This window comes from Physeter macrocephalus, chromosome 6 (genome assembly GCF_002837175.3).
Source record: "Physeter macrocephalus isolate SW-GA chromosome 6, ASM283717v5, whole genome shotgun sequence".
Classification (NCBI taxonomy): Eukaryota; Metazoa; Chordata; class Mammalia; order Artiodactyla; family Physeteridae; genus Physeter; species Physeter macrocephalus.
This window is the reverse complement of record NC_041219.1, coordinates 54,831,064-54,851,304: the sequence shown is the minus strand read 5'-3', so window position 1 is coordinate 54,851,304 and position 20,241 is coordinate 54,831,064. Positions and strand designations below refer to the sequence as shown.

Sequence of the window (20,241 nt, the reverse complement as noted above, 5' to 3'; positions counted from 1 at the left end):
CTCAAGAGCTTATTACTAGGCGAAGGAGAACAAACAAGTAAACCGGACAGGAACAGAAGCACGTAGAAGTAGTGCCTAATTGAGTTTGGACAGGTTAGGAAAATTATGTTAAATAAATAGGGAAAGACTAAGATAGAGTTGCATGTGAAAAATCTTTGTATGTCTACAGTTTGAAAATAGGAAAAAGAAGAGACAAGGGATAAGGGAGGACAGTGAAAGTGTAGAGTATACTTGAGCACTGGGGGAACCATTGCAGCCACTATAAGACTTGGTAGGTGTCGTGGGAATTCCCTGGCGGTCCAGTGGTTAGGACTCCGTGCCTTCACTGCCAAGGGTGTGGGTTCAATCTCTGGTTGGGGAACTAAGACCCTGCAAGCCCCACGGCACAGCCAAAAAAAAAAAAATCTTGACTCTTGTGATTTCAAATAAAGCCCACATACTATTATATACTTTGCAAACATTAAAAAAAGAATGAGGTAAGCCAGACTCTTAAAAATTAAAATTTAAAAAAAAAATGTACTTTTTTTCTCTTGACTCCGTGCCTTCACTGCCAAGGGCCTGAGTTCAGTCCCTGGTCGGGGAGCTAAGATCCCACAGGCCACGAGGTGCAGCCTCCCCCCGCCCCGCCCCCCAAAAAAAGACTTGGTAGGTGTCATAAGATCAGACTTAAATTTTTTTTTTTTTTTTTTTTTTTTTTAATAAATCTATTCTCACTTATCTATTTTTGGCTGCATTGGGTCTTCGTTACTGCGTGCAGGCTTTCTCTAGTTGTGGAGAGCAGGGGTTGCTCAGCAGTTGTGGCGCAGGGGCTCAGCTGCTCTGCAGCATGTGGGATCCTCCCGGGCCAGGGCTTGAACCCGCGTCCCCCGCATTGGCAGATTCTCAACCACTGCGCCACCAGGGAAGTCCCCAGACTTAAATTTTTAAAAGATTATTCTGGCTGCAGAGTGGAGGATGGATTTATGAGGAAACACTAAAAGCTGAAAACCCAGTTAAGTGGCTATTGCACTAATCTGAAGGAATAACCAATAGACTGAAATAAGGAGTTAAAGTAGAGATGACCAAAGTGGATGGACAAGAGATTGATTTTCTTTGTGAATTTGAATTCAATTAAGCTAAGGTGTTCTTTTCCACCTAATATTTATGAAAACAAATGATAATGTGAAAATACCCTTTGTAAATACATATCTTCTTAAGGAGATCAAACTGAATATTAAACCTGATTAAGAGGTTAAATACATTAAATTTTAGGACTATTAAATTTACAATTTGTATGTAAAATGGTTTGTGTAATTTATTTACTAACTTACTGTCTATAACTTCTTCACTCCATCACAGTCTAAACCAGGGATTAGCAAACTATGATCCATGGGCCAAATCCAGCCTCCTACCCATTTTTGTACAGCCCGTGAGCTAAGAATTCTTTTTACATTCCTAAATGGTTGAGGGGGAAACCAAAAGAAGAATAATATGTGAAGACCTATGAAAATTATATGAAATTCAAATTTCAATGTCCATGAAGAAAGTAATGACACAGCCACTTATTTGTTTCTGTATTATCTATGTCTGTTTTCACAAATTACAATGGCAGAGTTGAGTAATTGCAACAGACTCTGTGGTTCAAAAATCCTAAATTATGTACTGTTTGGCTCTTAACGGAGAAAGTTGCTGACTCCGATTCTAAACACATGACACCAGAAAGAGAAAAACAGATATCGTATATTAACACATATATGTGGAACCTAGAAAAATGGTACAGATGAACCGGTTTGCAGGACAGAAATAGAGACACAGATGTAGAGAGCAAATGTATGGACACCAAGCGGGGAAAGTGGCAGGGTGGGGTGGGATGAACTGGGAGATTGGGATTGACATATACACACTAATATGTATAAAACAGATGACTAATAAGAACCTGCTGTATAAAAAAATAAAATAAAATTCAAAAATAGTCAAACACATGACACCAGAACTTCTTAAAAAATTCTCCTCTGAAGAGTTCTGTAACTAATTTCTAATCTGCAATAGTGGTGATAATGTTCTATTAGAATGCTGTTAGCCTCTGCACTTGGAGTAGGCAGGAGAATCTCAGTGTGAGCAAGTAGTTACTTAAATTATTAGCTCTGATAATTTGTGGGCAGTCTTTTCTCTCTGTTAAGAGTAGAACTATCACTTTAATTCTGTGGCGAAAACATAAGAGGTTTTAATGTAACACCCATTTTTCACTGGCCATATTTATTCTTTCTATTGCCTAAGAATAAATAGCATCTTAAACCCAGTACTGCTGCTTGAGGTGATCATTCTGGATTTTAAACAGAGACTTATTAACAAATATTTTTTATTTACCTTACAGCAGTACTGAATGTTTTGATAGTGAATAGACCAGAAGAATGAAGTATCCATCAGATAGCCATATATTTAAACATTCTCTACTGTCTCTCAGCCACCAGCCTTCTTTGTGGGTCTTGCAATATTTCTCCTTTGAAACTTGGTAGATTTTGTTGTGAACCGTCAGACAGTGCTTTGCTGTTACACACACACTGCTTAGGCATTACCGGGTTGTCCAGTGATAGGTGTCTCTAATTAATCCTGTGAATTCAATTCCTGATTATTTCTCTAAACAAATAAAGGTTGGTACTTAAAATATCTCGAGGGATCATGGAATTTTAGTTTCTTTATGTAAAATGAAGTCTAAAAAATAACTCTGCTATTTAAAAAATAAAGTTATAAATTATATGGTAGGACTGTTGTTTTTTTTTTAATGCAGAGTTTATGGGTGACCTGTATTAAATTCTACCTTGTTCTATACCTTACCCACCAAATACGTTTAACTGGTTAAAAATAATGACTGTAGGATGAGTAGGTGAAAAATAGTGTAAAAACCCTGTTGATTAAATCTACTCACCGGAGGCTCAGGGCTAAAAGCAGTGTTCTTTGGCTTCAGACTGTCAGGCACAGCACTGCCGTAAAATCAGATAAAAGTTTATATAAGCAATTATTTGATAAAAGTAAAGAAAACAAATTAATTTGATTTTTAAGATAATGCATTTGAGACACTGTCTAATCAACAAATGAATCTTTATTTGCAAATGCAAACTCCAGCTCAGTTGAGAAGAAAAATCCCCTTCTCAAATGAAAAAAGTGTTTGGCGTTAGTTTAATAGACCCTAGAAAGACCAATATCACTGTTTCCATAGTCTTAGTGTAGTATTTACCCTTTTTTCAGTTTTTCAATGGGTTATGGTTTTTTTTTTTTAAGATAAAGTTCACATACCATGAAATTCTCCATTTAAATCATTTGAAGGTGTAAAATTCAGTGGGTTTTAGTGTATTTACAGTGTTCTGCAATCATCACCCCTAATGCCACTCCATCACCCCCAAAAAGAAACCCCACACCTGTTAGCAGTCACTCCTCATTCCTCTTCCACCCAGCCCCTGGCAAGCGCTAATCTACTTTCTGTCTTTATGGATTTGATTTGCCTGTTGTGGACATTTCATATGAATAGAATCATAAAATATATGGCCTTTTGTGTTACACTTTGTTTTTGTGTTATGCTTTGATTTAGCGTAACGTTTTTAAGGTTTATCCATGTTTTAGCATGAATCACTACGTCAGTCCTTTTTGTAGCTGAATAATATTGCATTGTATGAATGTACCACATTTTTTTTTTTTTTTTTTTTTTTTTTTTTTTGCGGTCCGCGGGCCTCTCACTGCTGTGGCCTCTCCCGTTGCGGAGCACAGGCTCCTGACGCGCAGTCCCAGCGGCCACGGCTCACCAGCCCAGCCGCTCCGCGGCATGCGGGATCCTCCCAGACCGGGCCACGAACCCGTGTCCCCTGCACTGGCAGGCGGGCTCTCAACCACTGTGCCACCAGGGAAGCCCTACCACATTTTTAATGTTCAACAGGTTTTATTTCTTTCTATTTCTGTAGTTTCTTCCTCCTTTTCTCATTGTTTATAAACTGTTTGAACCTATAGCCACCCTCACCTCTGGAGAGGAATTGGGAACAGGAAGGATGAAATATACAGTGTTTTAAAAGGTATTGTCCTAGAGCCCGATTTATTAAATCTTTGTTTATAGTTTTGTGTTTGTAGCATAGCATATGGCACATTGTAGGCACTCAGTGATACTTTGAAGAATAAATGATTCAATTAAAGGAGTCCCAGATATAGTCAAGTTAGACACTATGTCAGTTTGGGACAGTTGAGTTTACCCTGCAAAATAAGGTCACCTTAGAAATACTGAAATTATCCTACTAACGTGGAATTGAATAGTAGCAAGTAGAAATTGATACACTTTATATATGTACATATACAATATATTTTTGTAGAATGGGAAAAGCTATTTGGTACAACTAGAGCAGAAAACAATAACTTTAATAGAGTCAAAATTCCAGGACTAGAAAGGCATTTGAAAAAGTCATCTATTCACATGCTCTTCCATCAATTCTCAAATCACTATTGAGATCTTTGCTGTGCAAAGTGCAGTCCCCACAACCAGCAGAATTGGCATCCTAGGACACTTACTATTATAAAAATGTAAAATTTTGGCCCTGTCCCAGAAGGATTAAGTCAAAACCAGCATTTTACAAGATCCAAAGATGATTTGTGTGTACATTAAAGTTTGAGAAGTGTGAGCTACAACAGTGATCACCTCAGGTCCCTTCCAGTTCTGTATACCTTGTTTTTGGTTAAATTAAAAAAAAAAAAATAGACTAAATATTGTCGTATCAAGCATTATTTGAATAAATTTTGTTCCATTGTTCATGGAACCTTTTTATTAGCATTATAAGTAACCAAGTTGACTTAGAAATCTAACCCTATTTAACTGCATTTTTTTCTGCCTATTCAAGAGTTGCTTTTTAAAAACGCAAAATAGTAAGTCAAGCCGTGGAAAAGCTGGAATAAAAAGCTTGAGGAGTTAAGTCAGTTGGAACTTTTGGAACCCTTGGTCTCTGAGGATACTGCAGGCATTTACTTGTTCTTTGTTTTTCCTCTCAGCTGTGAAAACTGAGCTCTGTATTATCTACAGTCCGTTATTCTGTTCTTCAGTTATTATATTTCTTATCTGGGAAACTCTGTCTTGGTTTCACTAACCTCCATTCCCATCTTCTGGCTTCCAATGAAGAATAAAAAGGGCTATGTCCTTTTTTAATTTTCTAAAGTTTTTCTCATGTTTTGGGTGCTGAGATAAATGTGTGGGGAGTTTACCTTGATTATACAGTGATTTATATGATTGTATAAGCAATAGTGGTGACTCTATTGAAATACACCTTGAAGTATTGTACTTACCCTTAAGTTTGCTTTGGGTGTAAATTTAACTAATTTTTTAAAGGATATTTCAGCATTAGTCTGCCTAACGATTTCACATTTATTAAGGAAACATGTTTGGTTCTCCATCGAGAGATCATCAAACTCCCTAATGCAAACAGCCCCCTGCCACTCCAGATTCCTGGTTTCCATCCCAGATCTACTACGCACCCCCTGTTTACCAATAGTAGTCAGTGAACTGCCCCCTCCTAAACTCACAAGGCCTCCTGTGGGTTTTGGCATTATCTTAGAAATGGGATACAAAGAAGAGTGTTTAACAGCTCAGGATTACTTTTTTAGGTTTGAAGATCACAGAACTCTAGTCAGTTGAACCATAAACTCTAGTTCTCAGTTTCTTTTCAATTTATTTTAACGATTATTCACTTATTTAATAGCCATTAGTTAGGTGTCTTCTGTGTGCCAGGTTGAGGATACAGCAGTGAACAAAATATATGCTTCAGTGTTCTTTCACCTTCTTGTAGGGAAGGTAAACATTGAAGTAGTAGATTTTATAGACATAATGAGGTACGGGGTTTTGATCTCATTGAGAGAGTCAGAGACAGTATTCCTGAGAAAGTTGGTTTAAATCGAGAGCTTTATTGGCCTGTGTCAGGGATGCTAAGGCAGATCTGTATGAAGGAATGAACCAGTAGCCCCAGTCATCTGGAGCTCTTTACCAGAAATATTTCTAGGGTTCTTTTTTTTTTTTTTTTTTTTTTTTTTGTGGCTGCATTGGGTCTTCGTTGCTGCACATGGGCTTTCTCTAGTTGCGGCGAGCAGGGGTTACTCTTCGCTGCGGTGTGCGGACTTCTCATTGTGGTGGCTTCTCTTATTGCAGAGCATGGGCTTTAGTAGTTGCATTGCGCAGGCTCTAGGGAGCATCGGCTTCGGTAGTTGTGGTACGCAGGCTCAGGAGCCGTGGCACGTGGGCTTAGTTGCTCCGCAGCATGTGGGATCTTCCCGGACCGGGGATCAAATCCGTGTCCCCTGCATTGGCAGGCGGATTCTTAACCACTGCGCCACCAGGGAAGTCCTAGGATTCTTGAAGAAAGTCATGCCAATATTGTTGCCCCATCAGTATTTCCATCATACTCAACCTCTGTCTTATTAATATACTATAATGATAATTTATATTGATATTAACTGTTGTCCTCCCCCCATGAGAACTGAGCCTCTCAAGGACAGGGTTTTTTGTCCTTTGTAGACCGGTTCACTACTACATGTCTGGCCTTGCAGTGGTACAACTGCCATGTAAATAGCAGATGATAGTGTAAATATTAACACATATACATCCTATGTCTCAGACATTGCATTAAACACTTTGCATATATTATGTAATTTAATTCTTCCAACAACCCTCATTGGGGGTGGTTTACTAGTACTGTTGTCTACACTTTAAAATAAAAAGTCTGAAGCCCAGGATGGCTAGCCCATGATTACATATCTAGAAAATAACAGAGTTATTCTGTTATTCTGATTTCAGGTCCCCTGCTCATGTCAAAATTCTGTACTGAATTCATAAATGTCTAGTACAGTGTCAGTCTGTGACCTGAGGGCATTTAAACCTGTCTGTGTAAGTGCCAATGTGAAGGGGTAAATGTGTAATTTACCGGTTTAATATCTATATTCTCTGGTGCACTGACCAAGAACTGTTGTGTGTCATTGTTCTGCACATGCATTTCATTCAGGTCTCAGAGAGGCCTTTCCTGCCCATCCATCTAAAACAGTCTTATGTGTGCACACACTTTACTTCTATCCCCTGTGGTTTTATTTTTCTTCATGGCTTTTATCACAGCCTTACAGTGTTTATCTAAAGCCCCAATTAGAATATAAATTCTATGGGTTGGGCGTTTTATTTGAGTTGTTCTTGGCTGTTTTCCTAGTGCTTAGAGCCTGGCAGGTAATAGGCACTCAGTCAGTGTTTGTGAGGTGAATACACAAATACAGAACTATAGGGAGTGAAACACAATGTTGCCTGGGCTCTGGAGTTGGGTCTGCTTGAGTTCAGATCCCAGCAATGTCATTTCCTAGCTGATACCTTGGGCAAGTTAATTAACTTCTTTGAGCCTAAGCTGGTAGTGAGGATTAAATGAGAAAAGTGCCTAAATCAGTTAGCAGTCCATACTTATTAGGTATTGCCATTGTTACCATTAACACCATTATGACATACTTAGTAATGAAATAAGTTGTCTCTTGTTCTTTTCTTTTACCTAGCAACATTCAACAAATAGCAGTGTTTAAAATGTGTTTAATGAACTTAAAATAAAGCCAAGTTTAAAATGAGTGAAAATGAGCTCACATTTATTTATGATCTTGCTTCTTGCCAATCACCTTGCAAAGTGCTTTACATAGACTATCTTATTTTAATCTTTTGTGTTTTGATAAGTAGATAATACCTTCATTTTACAGGTGAGAACATAGATTCAGAGGTTAAGCATTTTGCCCAAGGACATGAAGGAGAACTACTAATAGTAGGGTCAGAAATCAAGCATCTCTAACATAACACTAATACAAACCTTAAAATGTTTTCCTTTTCCTGTTTCTGTTTTTTAAACTTTTTTCCCTAGATTTCAAGGGAAAAAAAATTTAGGGTACATGGGTAGCATAAGTCTAAGATTGGTGTCACAGGTTTGAGCCTCTGTTTAACAGGGTTCATGGTCCCTGTTCAAAACAGAAAAACTTATCTTGAAGTTTTCTGCCATTGGCAATGAAAAGATCCAAATAAGAGTAGTAATGTACTTAGCACAATTTTTGTCTGCTATTAAAAGAATAGAAACTACAGTAAGCAGTGGCATCAGTTTTTTTATATGGAGGATAGTGCATTTGAGATTGGAGCAGTACACAAGCTTTCATGTATCCAGAGAGTAATGAGCCTTGGGGAATCATGAGGTCAACTAATTTCCTTGGATAGAGCTAGTTGGATTTGGTAGGGAGTTTGAAGAGGCTTGTTTTCCAATGGGATCATAAGGTATGTTCAAATTCCTGTAAACTAATGGTTCATACCAGTAAGAATCTGGCTGAATCCAGCCTCATAACAACCAAGTTAGAAATAATGGGGATTTTTAATTACTTTGTTTGTGTAATTTGACTTCGTCACTGATTCCATTAGCCTTTGGATTGCAAGGTTTGAACATTCTGTCTGGGAAAAACAGAATCAAAGCAGTTGGGGTGAAATTCCTTTTGGCTTTTGTATAACAGATTGCATTTCACCCTACTTTTTTACAGAAACAAGTGAAGCTGATTCTTGATTATAGATAGGGTTTGAAAAGTTGGGAAAAACTTTGTATTTTTTTCTTTAGCAGTTGGATTTTTTGTGTGTGATATCCCAGAGATCTAAATCCACTGGAATTAGCTGAAATGATTCCTTTATAAATTTTATTCCTATTTCCATCCAATAAATTTAAATTATACACATAAGAGAAAACTGGGTGTATCATAGGGTGTATCTTAGGAACATTTTGCATGATTTTCAAAGTCATTCTATTACTGTCCTGTGATTTGATTAATATTAAAGGGTCTTAATCAGACCATTAATCTTAAACCAAGCAGTTGGGTATCATTCCCAACATTTTAGGTGCTAAAAAACAATTGTGAAATCCCTATTTCAGAGTTTCTCAGAAAAGCTAGTTTTACTTATCCCAGCTGAATGTTGATCTATAATTCACACAGCATTAGACTACAGAATAAAAACTGATAGGATATAGAGAGATGGTTTCTACTGTGCTTAAGTAAATTATAATAGTATTGAGTTTCTTGGTATCTTGTAAATAATTTATATGCCAGAAGATTCATACAGATACTTTGTAGTTGCCACCTTCTCTCTATGTGTGATTTGAGGTATACCTTGAAAGAAGGGTAGGACTCAGTTGACTGAAAAAGGGGGCAGTAGAAAGAATATTCTTGTGAAAATGTGTATTACGTATTCAGTGAAAAAGTAACTAATTTGGCTGGACTTATTTGGGGGGAGATAGGAGTAGAGAAGTAGGTAGAAGTTGACTTGTGAGGGCTTTTCACCCCAGATTAAGGAAATTAAAAGCACTATAATATGGGCTAGAAGTAACACTGAACTAGACATTGTTGAATCTGCATTCTAGTTTTTGCTTTACCATTGACTAGGCCCTTACCCACTAGAATATAGGCTCTATTTGTTGTATTCTAGATGCTGAAGGTAATGCAGTATATCTAGTAGGTGTTTTATACGTACTAGACTAGACTGGACACGACACCTCATAGATGCCAGTGAATTAATGAATTAATTTCATCTTTGACATGGCATTAATCTCTTTGATCTACAGTTTTCTCATTTGAACAAGTTGGGACTCTAACTCAGATTCTTTCTAGATCTGTGATCCTGTGGTCATCTTGTAGGTGTGGAGTAATATGTGAGTAATATATTGTGAGTAATGTGTTGTGAGTTAAATGATGTCAGATGATTGGAAATGGTTAAATGTCAGATGATTAGATGAAGCCAGATGATTGAGCTGGCCACAATGTAAAATACAAATTGGAGAGAATAGAAACAGTGAGACCCATCTTAAATTGGTCTAAGTTTAAAGAGGTGAGGTGTTGATAATCTGGATTTTGGTGGTCACAATTGTTATACAGAAGAAGCAATGATTTTGAGAAGTAACAAGCCAGTAAAAATCCCATTTTGTCCAACCAGCGATCTTTGGCTCCTGGAGGGGCAGTAGGAGTACTGGCAGCAGAGCTCAGCGATAACGGGGGCTGTTCTAAACGTTTCTCATTGTTTAAAGAGCTCCTAGAGAATAATAGTTCTTAAATACTGGGGGAGAAGAAGCATCCAAGAAGACTGAGGTTTCTATTCTGGAAATAATGATACCATTGAGAGAAATGGAGGAAATCCAGAGAAAGGCACTGACTTGAAGAGAAGGAAGAAGTAGAGTTTAGGCATATAAACTGTTACATGTATGTGAATGGTATTTTTATTGCATACATTGAAAACTTTTATTTTGGTATGTAAAAAAAGGCTCGTCTTCATAGATCTAGATATTTGTGCCTACGTTATACCATTGTCCAAAAAAAGCTACGTCATTTTTGGTTTTGTTTGTTGCACAGTAAAGTTTAAAAACCTACTCACATGTTTTGTCTGATGAACCTCTGAAGCAGGGAGCATGGTGCCCGTTTTCTGGCTCTTCCGTTTTCATTTAGCTTAGCATAGTCCTAAGCAGCTTTGGTCAGACACTTAAGTCAGAGGCATTGGTGGACCGCATTGCTGTATTTATGAGCAATAGCTGGCATCCTACACTGCCTACTTAGTGTACTTTGTAGTGACAAATTGTGTTGAGCAAGAGATCTGTGGCAACTACTTTGAGATAGCTTGTTAGAAATAATAGTTATTTCTAGCCTTTAGGGTAGAAATAATCCTACCAAATAACTTCTAAGCCCTTGTCCTCCTGTTACTGAGTAATTAAAGCCTTAGTACCCACTGTCTTGATGGGGATTCAGGCTTACCAAATTACAAGGGATAGCACTTTGTTATGTTATCCATTATAATATTGCAATGAACACTGCTTTTTCTACCATCTTTGTTAATGGCATGAAGAAAAACCTTTCCTTAATCACTAAAAATCAAAGTAGTAGTCATTTGGGTCCATGAGATCTTCCTGGCAAATAGAAATATCTTTAGGTAGATCTTCATATTGAGGCTTTTAATAATAGGAGGGAACGGAGAAGGATAAATCTTATCACTTCTGGCTGATAAGAAGCTGTTCACAGCTATTTAATTTTTTTTTAATGTACCATGGGACAGTGGTAAGGCAGTTTACCTTAATGTCACCACTTTTAAAATTAGGTTAACAAGAACTCTTATGCTCACTTTTCAGGGGAGTTTAAGGAATATGGCCCAGGTCACACAAACTTGATGTATGAGAGGCTGAACTAGGAACTCATTCCCAGTATTGGGATTTCCTTGTCCAGTGTTGTTTTGGCTGTATATTCTTAGTTTACATTTTGGTCATTGAATTCATTCCCCATTTTCTTTTAAAGCATAGTTTCAACATGATTAAGGGGAAGGGAGTGTTTAGATAAACAGATTTCTGGTGTAGGTTTTGATGTCAAGGAGGCAGAACCTGTGGACATAATGGGTGGAGCTTCGGAGCAAGTAAAAAAAAATCTTATTTTGCTTGTTTAGGGATCTGCTGCTGTTGGAGGAGAAGCAGGAGGAGGAGTAGCAGACTAAGTTTCCCTGCTGTTTGGCATGTAGTTTTGTTTAAAGGGCTGATCTGGAATAAGTAGATTGTTGGCTCAGAGCAAACTTGGGTCTGAGAGTTGGGGAAGCATGGCTAGTGTTAAACAAGAAACTAAACTTCAGCCTGATTTTGATGTCTGCCTTGCTTATGCTGTGGGCTAAGTTACTCTGTTAATTTACATCTTATATATTTCCCCTCTCATTTTCCTCTAACTATAACAAGTCTGTTTTGCCTTTTCTGATGGATTTTACTAAGAGAGATTTTTGCTCAGTGTTTGTCATCGTAAATTCTCATTGCTGCTGCTGTCCTCAAAAGAATTGTGTAAATGAGGTGGGTAAGAATTTCCAATGTATACAAAAGGTATATTGTAGCCATTTGATGATATGTGTGGAAAGTTTCAGTTAAAGTATTGAGAGTGTTTAGTTCAGAATGCTTTTTAAAATAATTTAGTTTTGTAGTTTAGTTAACTTACACAACATTTTGTATGAGGAGGAAGGAGACTTTTCTCAATTCTGAATGGTGAGGAAAAGTTTTGCTCTTATGAGAAGGAAAATGTTACCCTAACACATTTGAAACGTAAGTTTTTAAGAAGCAAGTGCTGACACTTTTTAAGAGCTAGAAGATTGAACCAGAGAATACTATATTATGACTCACTTATATTTTTATTATGACTCACTTTTATTATTCCAGCAGATTAGTTGCAAACTGTAAGTATATAGAATTGACAGAAAAACTTAGTCTGTAAGATGCATGTATGTGTTTGGGATTTTTCTTAATTTAAATAAAGCAACATACTTTATAAACATTTTTATCAACTTTTTTTTTTAAATATCAACTCTCATTGTGCCCTTGGAGAGTCACAATTGTTGTTATTGTTTTCTTTTTGTACTCCATTTAAGACTGCACAAGAGTCACCTTTGTTTTTTTGTTTAAGAGAATATATAATTTTATGTAATTGCAAAAGTGTCTTAAATGAATGTACGTTAGCTGTTCAAGAAGTACTTTTGTTTAATGCAGAGAAACATGCTACTGTCCCATGTCAAAAAACATAATATGGCACTGCTGCCTATAGAGAGATCCTGTGAATTACAACAGTAAGGAAGACTATTTCTAGAGCTGGCAGGTTGCTAGCTCTGGAAGGATGGAGTGACAGGGTGCGTGTCTTTAACTAACTTAATTTTTCTTATATGTAAAACATTAGCCCAATTTATCTGCCTTAGCACTTTTCTGTTTTGTATTTTTGAACCTCATTCAGAATAGGTGAGCAAAACTTGGCTTCTGTTGGTCAGAACAGGACTAGAATAGGACTCTCTGGGGCTAAATCAGACAGTAGAGAAAAGAGGTGACATTTGAAGGATTTTCAGACTCTTAAGTTGATTATCTTTGTTGAAATACATAAATTAAAAGGAAAAAAGATGAAATATTATCATTAAAACATTTTCTCATCATTATTTTATTCTGTCTGGTGCTTAAATCGTGTTTTAGAATAATCTTAAACCAACTTTTTAATTTTAAAAAATTATCAATTATAAAAAACAGTTCTCTTATCTCTTTTTAATTTTTTAATTTTATTTTTTTTATACAGCGGGTTCTTATTAGTTATCCATTTTATACATATTAGAGTTCTCTTATCTCTTAAGAACAAGGAGCCTCTAAGTATGATTGAGTGCTGTGTATTGAAACCTGTGCTTGTTTATTTTAAGCAGCTTTCCATCATGTGTCCCAGATGCATTTTCTGTAGGTCACTTTCAGGGTCATTGACGTTTCATGCTCATTGTTACCTTTTTTTTTTGGTCATTTTTAGGATATAATCCCTATATCTTCTTGCTTCTTTGCAAATGATTCAGAATACTTCTGTTAGGTATTTTGATAATTCTGGTTTCTTGATGGTTGCTGAGATTTCTTCTTGTCTTTTTCATTATCTCAGTGGGTAATGTTTTAATACCAGCTGCTGGACTGTCTCCATTTTACTGGCTGTCTTGGCACCTGCAACATCTTTTAAGGTAGCAGTGGCATCTGAATATGTTGTGTAGCATTGGTATGGAATTTTCTGTACCTAAATCTTGGCTATACGTTGAGAAAGCAGCTTAACCTAGTAGAGTCAATGTATTATATGATGTGTAGTTGCTGGTTTTGTCATTATGACCTTATATCTCATTTCAACTAGCATTTCTGCTTGTAAATAGGAATTCCTGTTTGTAAAGTCATGAATGTATTTATGTCTGCATAGGTAGGATTAACAAGAGGGTTATTTTTAAGGATAACCAAGGACGAAAGCAAGTTCACTGTGGATCTTGGTGATTATTTTTCGAAGAGAATTCTTTGCTTCCTTTTAACTGTAAGCTTTATTATCTTTGGTGATGGCCTTTGAAGTCAGAGGTGTGCCTTAGGTCAGCAAACTTAATAATTCAAAGAGATTTCAACCTAGATAATCACATATGATTCTAGTTCCCATGAATATAGTTGGACAGGTATTATCCCCATTTGCTAGACAGGGACTCTGAAGCTCAGAGCTGCTTCTGCTTGTCCAGTTCACAGTGATTTCAAGTCTTCTATTACATCCTTTGATCTTTCCAGTATGCCTGTGCTAAATTGAAACAGAAGAGTCTTTTAATATAGTCAGTATAGGTGTGATTTATTAACTCAGTATGTAGAGTTTTATTGCCAGAAGGCTAAACTACATTCCTCTAAAGTGTATGTGTTTATGGAAGTTGGAACATTTTTTCTAATCGTAGTCTATATCCTCTTTTAACTACTTCCCTGTAACATATGGAATGTCCTTACATGCAGAGGCCAACTGTGTATTAATGTCCAATTTTAGCAAAGAACAGTCCTTCAGATAATTTTCTGCCAACAGTGAATGTTCTAAGAACTTAATATATGGTGTTCTAGATTGTTTTTCCCATTATATTTATAAATAGCATCTTAAAAGTTTGCTTTTGTACACTTTTACATGTTTATTGTAGAAAAACAAATAGAAAACAAAATCTCCAGTGTTTCTGCTACTAGAGAACTTTTAGTGAGCCTCATCCTTTTTTTCCTTAAAACAGTTCCTGTTTTCTTTAGCTTTGATTTGAAATAACATACCAGCTTTGCTCAGTTAAAGCATTCTTTTGCTTCAGCAGCATTATTTTTTGTTTTCATTAGAATGATTATGTGAAGACAAAGACTAGTTGGAAAACTTCGCTGGTCTTGAAAAATAAAAAGATGGAGGAAAATACAAATACTTACCTTTGTAGTCATTACTCAGAAACAAACATTTTAAATACATGGATTTTTAAATTTAGGGTCAGCCTTATTAGACAGTTTTGTGTTGTGGAAAGTTAGCCCTAGAGGGAGAATCCTCCAAATCAGAACTTTTTAAAAAGAATTGATTGATTAATTGATTATTTATTTATTTATTTTTGGCTGTGTTGGGTCTTCGTCGCTGCGCGCGGGCCTTCTCTAGTTGCGGCGAGCGGGGGCTACTCTTCGTTGCGGTGCGCGGGCTTCTCATTGTGGTGGCTTCTCTCGTTGCGGAGCACGGGCTCTAGGCGCGCGGGCTCAGTAGTTGTGGCTCGCGGGCTCTAGAGAGCAGGCTCAGTAGTTGTGGCACATGAGCGTAGTTGCTCCGCGGCATGTGGGATCTTCCCTGACCAGGGCTCCAACCCGTGTCCCCTGCATTGGCAGGCCGATTCTTAACCACTGTGCCACCAGGGAAGTCCCTTCCCCTTTTCTAATTTATTTATTTATTTACTTTTAGGACTTTTGAATAATGTAGTGAGTAATTGATGAGAATAATCCCACCACACCTCTAGTATTTAAAGACTTTAGAGCTAACCATTTGATATATTTCATTTCAGTCTGTGAGATTACACACATTTCTGTGATTTATCAAATTATATCACTAATTCTAATATATATCATCACTGAGACAGTAGCTGATTATAATTTATAATATATTCTAACTTTTCTAGTCCTGTCTCCTGTTTCCTACTCCCTGTGTGTTATGTGGTTATAGACGTACAGTGCCACTTGGACAGTATATCGGCGTTGCTACTTCACATTCATCCATGTGGTTACTTAGATGAGGCAAGAATAGATAATGAGATGTTTTTCTCCACACCACCTCTCAGACAGGAGTAGTTTGTTATTCTTCTTTCTTATATATATTTTCCACACACTGCTGAAATTTTATTAGCAAAGAATTTACACTTTGTGAAGATTCTAAAATATTACTATGATGCTGTTTAGTATTATATATAATAGTGATATTGAATTTTCTTTGGAAATTAATTGGAGAGCTTGTCTTTCATGTGGGTCTGATGTATCACTCGTCCTTTTATGTTTCATATGTACAAGACAATTTGCTCCTCATTTATCATGCCAAACCAATCCAAATTCTTAACTTCTGGTTGAGTTTGTTAAGGTATACTATAATAATAGAATACTTGCCAAACTAAGCATGCGAATTCATGCCCATAAATGTTATGTTGATTAATGTGTTAGGGAACGAGGTTGAACAGAAGATCTTCTAACCAATTAGAACATTTGGCCTTCTTTTTAGCCAGTAACTTCCATTACCTGAAACGCAGCAAAAGATGTTAACAACAGCCTAAATTTTTTGCTAGCCATATGGAGCCATGGAAGTAAGTGACTCCACTGTCTTAATTATTCCCTATTGTTATCCTGTAGGGGCTAAATTGCCACTTCCAAGCTCTGACCCTGCATGGACTAGATCCTGCAGGCAAATCAGAAAAAAGCCAGGATGGTAAGAAGGAATCTAGTAGAACCTTAAGAGGCAAGTAAAAATAAAGTTCAAAGTCCCTGTCTTCGTTAACGTGTTTCTGTCGCTATTTTTATGATTTTCAGGGGGTGAAGCCGGCCAGTTTTGACAAAGTAGCAATTCCCGAAGTGAAGGAAATTATTGAAGGATGCATACGACAAAACAAAGATGAAAGGTAAGTTGCCTCTTTTGACCTGGGTATTGCTTAAACAAAAACTTCAAGTGTAATAGGCTCTCAATAGAACATTCAATCTAAGGTGTATTTAATACTTTACTTGTGATTAGTTTCTCTGTTTATGTCTTGTAATACCTTTAAAAGTAGAGTTCTGTCCATTGAAGGTAGTATTCAGATTTGGTATACTGAAATGTTGTAAGAATGTGGTTTGGTAGAGTTTAATTAAACCAAAACCACCTTAAACATAGCTGCTGCATTCAGTAAGAACTACTTTACAGCATCAACATGATTTGTAAAACTCAGTAGAGTTCTGTCCTTAACGCAGCAGATCTGTTCCTTAGTCCTTTACCCGTTGAATTCTAAAAGATGAAATAAAGTATTGGCTCTTTAAAATCAACTCAGCTATGCAGGTCTTGATTTGCTGTTACTATGCCAGAACTGAAGAAGAGCAAAATGTCAAAATTCCTTTGAGTAGAAAGTGACGACTTCACCCAGAGCTTGGGAGGAGATCTGGCTTAGTCATTTATGCTTACAGAGGACTTTTCTCAGAGGAGGGGCAAGTATCTGATCTGCCGTATAGCTGATTCATCACCCGTTAGGCATGGCAAAGGTCCAGTGTCTGTTTTTGAAAAATAATCTACTTTCACCATCCCCCCTCACCCTCCAAAGAAGAAAAAGTAGACCAGGTAGTGCAGATAGAAATTGTAAATTGAGCATAATCTACCTCCTGAAGAATGCGAGTGATCAGGTACATCAACCAAATTAAAGAATTCCATATCTTCACTTCTCCAGTCTCATATTCTTTTCATAACTTTGTTATTTGGAAGAACTTAACATCATGATCTTTAAGGCTTTTTAGTAGAAATTTAGTTGGGTTTCTATTTTCATATACACTGATTGAAAAGGAGAGTCTTTAATCTCTTTAAGAACTTTTTAAAAAAACTATAAATAAAGGAATATTTGTCTCCAGTCTTAAAGTATGTTACTCTTGTTTCTTTTCTGGATGGAACAGTTTACTAGATTACTGGTATTTTGAGACCATTTATCTAGAGAAAATTGTTCCACAATCAGACTTCTGCTTGCCTAGTACACAAGGTGTTGAACAAAGAATTGAGAGGATTTATTGGAGTAAATAAAGGTTGCTGTAGTAGAAGGTAATGTACTAGAAATTAAAAGATTTTCGAGTTTTGATTCCACCATTTATGACTTTTATAACTGTGAGCAAGATTGTCAGTCTCTCTGAGGATCCATTTCCTAATAATCAGGAAATGATATTTCATTGGATGTTGGTCAAGGATCAGATGAGATCATGCATACAAGATTTTTTTGTTAACTATAAGCACTATGTAAATGATTATATGGTATTTTGAAGCTATGATATTCTGTGTATTACTCGCTATTATTAGCACACTGTTAACTAAGATGAGATTAGATCATTAGATTTTAAAAGTATCACTTTGAGCTCTTATTTGTAAATGAGATTGTTCTGATGTTCTGTAACTTGAATAAAACTATAATCACTGTTCAAATGGAGCAATGTAGAATGAGTTACAGAATTTCCCTTGTTCTTCTTTTTGCAGTCTGTTTTCATTATTCCAATAACAATAATCAGCCATACTTGAAAAGTATCTTTTAAATCTAATGGCATTTTGTTTTTTGTTTCTTTCCCCTCTCTTTTGAAGATACTCTATCAAAGACCTTTTGAACCATGCCTTCTTCCAGGAGGAAACAGGGGTACGGGTAGAATTAGCAGAAGAAGATGATGGCGAAAAGATAGCCATTAAATTATGGCTACGTATTGAAGATAGTAAGAAATTAAAGGGGAAATACAAAGACAATGAAGCTATTGAGTTTTCCTTTGACTTGGAGAGAGATGTGCCAGAAGACGTTGCTCAAGAAATGGTAAATTAATACTAATCAGCCATTTAAAAATTGATGTAGACCTATGTACATTGATACTGTTGAGCAGAAAAGCAGTTTATGAAGCAGTGTGTATGGCATATTCCACTGATATAAAATTGTGTTGATTAATGGCCCTAAAAGTTATTTTAATTTTAGGAGACATGTATAGACATAGATACGTGTGTTTTAGGAGATGTGTATAGACATAGATACGTATAAGGATGGATGGACGGACAGACAGGCAGGCGGGCAGACAGACATACAGAAAGAGAGAGAGAACGAACCAGAAAGCATTCTGAAGTAATTTTGAAAGTCTGTAAGGTTGACTGACTCCTAATCAGTATAACCTATTTAGTTAGAATGACAAGGTATGTTTTCTAAATACTGATACAGTAGCCTTTGATCAGTCATCTGGATAAACCCTATAAATAGATCACACATTGTCTTTACTTCAAAGGGAGTTTTCAAGATCAATTATTAGTAGGTAGCCCTTGGTGAATCATTTTTGAAGTATGTCTAAAAGATCACTGTTCAAAAAGGAAACTCTTCACCCATCTTAGGCTTGCCATGGTGCCTGAATAGCCATTTACTGTGCAAAGATACTCACAGGCTGTCTCTGCTAGAATGTGTTAGAACCATTCAGTACTACTTACCTCTGAGAAGGGGTCAGGTATGAAAGAGGTACTTATTTTTAATTGTCAGGTTTTTATACGGTTCAAGGTTTTTATTTTTAACCTTCATATATTTACCACAGTTGTTTTATCTGGTTAAGCGGTTGTGTGAAAGGAAGTAAAAGCAACACAGGTTAATATTAATATTGATGGTTACATGTGAGTGGGAAATAGAGTGAATATAATAGAATGAGCCTTTTGGTTTAAAAACTTTGATGTTGGGACTTCCTTGGTGGTGCAGTGGTTAAGAATCCGCCCTCCAATGCAGGGGACTTGGGTTCGATCCCTGGTCAGGGAACTAGATCCCACGTGCATGCCGCAACTAAAGAGCACCCATGCTGCAACTAAGACCTGGTGCAACCGAGATAAATTAAATAAATAAAAATTTATAATAAAAAAATATAAATAAATAAATAAAAACTTTGATGTTTAGGTTCCCCATTGTTTTGTTGTTATAGTTAGTGAAGGTACATGTACCCCATGAGTTTCTACAAAGATAATAGCACCCACCCCCTGAGTATCTCAGAAAATGGTGGCGAAGTGCATAATGCAGACCAGTAGTTTCACAGTTTGGTTAAGACCAGTCCTTAGAGAGTTCTTTCTTCCCCTTCTCTACTTTTCTCCCCAAAAGTACCTTTTCTTGTGTTTGGTTTGTTTTCTTTTCATATCCTGTTGCTTCCTAATGTACCCTTTTATCCTTCAGGTAGACTCTGGGTATGTCTGTGAAGGTGATCACAAGACCATGGCAAAAGCCATCAAAGATAGAGTGTCATTAATTAAGAGAAAGCGAGAACAGCGTCAGTTGGTGCGGGAGGAGCAAGAAAAAAGAAAGCAGGAAGAGAGCAGCCTCAAACAGCAGGGGGAGCAGCAGTCCAGTGCTTCCCAGGCAGGAGCCCAGCAGCCCCCTTCCACGTGCACTGGCGGACCTGCTGCCTCTACCACTTCAGCTTCTGTTTCCACACAAGTAGAGCCGGAGGAGCCTGAGGCAGATCAGCACCAACAGCTGCAACACCAGCCACCTGGTGTGTCTGTGTTGTGTGAGTCCTGGGGGAAGCGGGCAGGGTTGCTAACGATACTTCTAGTTGACTTTTTATCTTCTCGGTCATCATTTTGCACTGGCCTCTTGGTTTTGAAGTAGAAATCTAATGTGTAAATAAGAAGTTTGAAATGGTTGCCATCTACCTTTCTTACGTCCGTAGCTAATAGAGT

The 20,241-nt window shown here is 37.0% G+C and overlaps 1 protein-coding gene across 27 annotated transcripts in view; it reads left to right on the top strand.

Annotated features, from left to right (window-relative positions):
* The window catches only part of WNK1 (WNK lysine deficient protein kinase 1), a 142,531-nt gene that overhangs the window by 73,444 nt on the left and 48,846 nt on the right, over positions 1 to 20,241 (top strand). For 26 of the 27 annotated variants that reach the window (XM_028490880.2, XM_028490879.2, XM_028490878.2 and 23 more), the window contains exons 5-7: positions 16,371 to 16,459; positions 18,142 to 18,361; positions 19,736 to 20,069. In XM_028490880.2, the coding sequence (XP_028346681.1) occupies positions 16,371 to 16,459; positions 18,142 to 18,361; positions 19,736 to 20,069 (643 nt within the window). The remainder of the gene's footprint in view (positions 1 to 16,370; positions 16,460 to 18,141; positions 18,362 to 19,735; positions 20,070 to 20,241) is intronic. The other variant, XM_055085414.1, reaches the window with a different exon arrangement.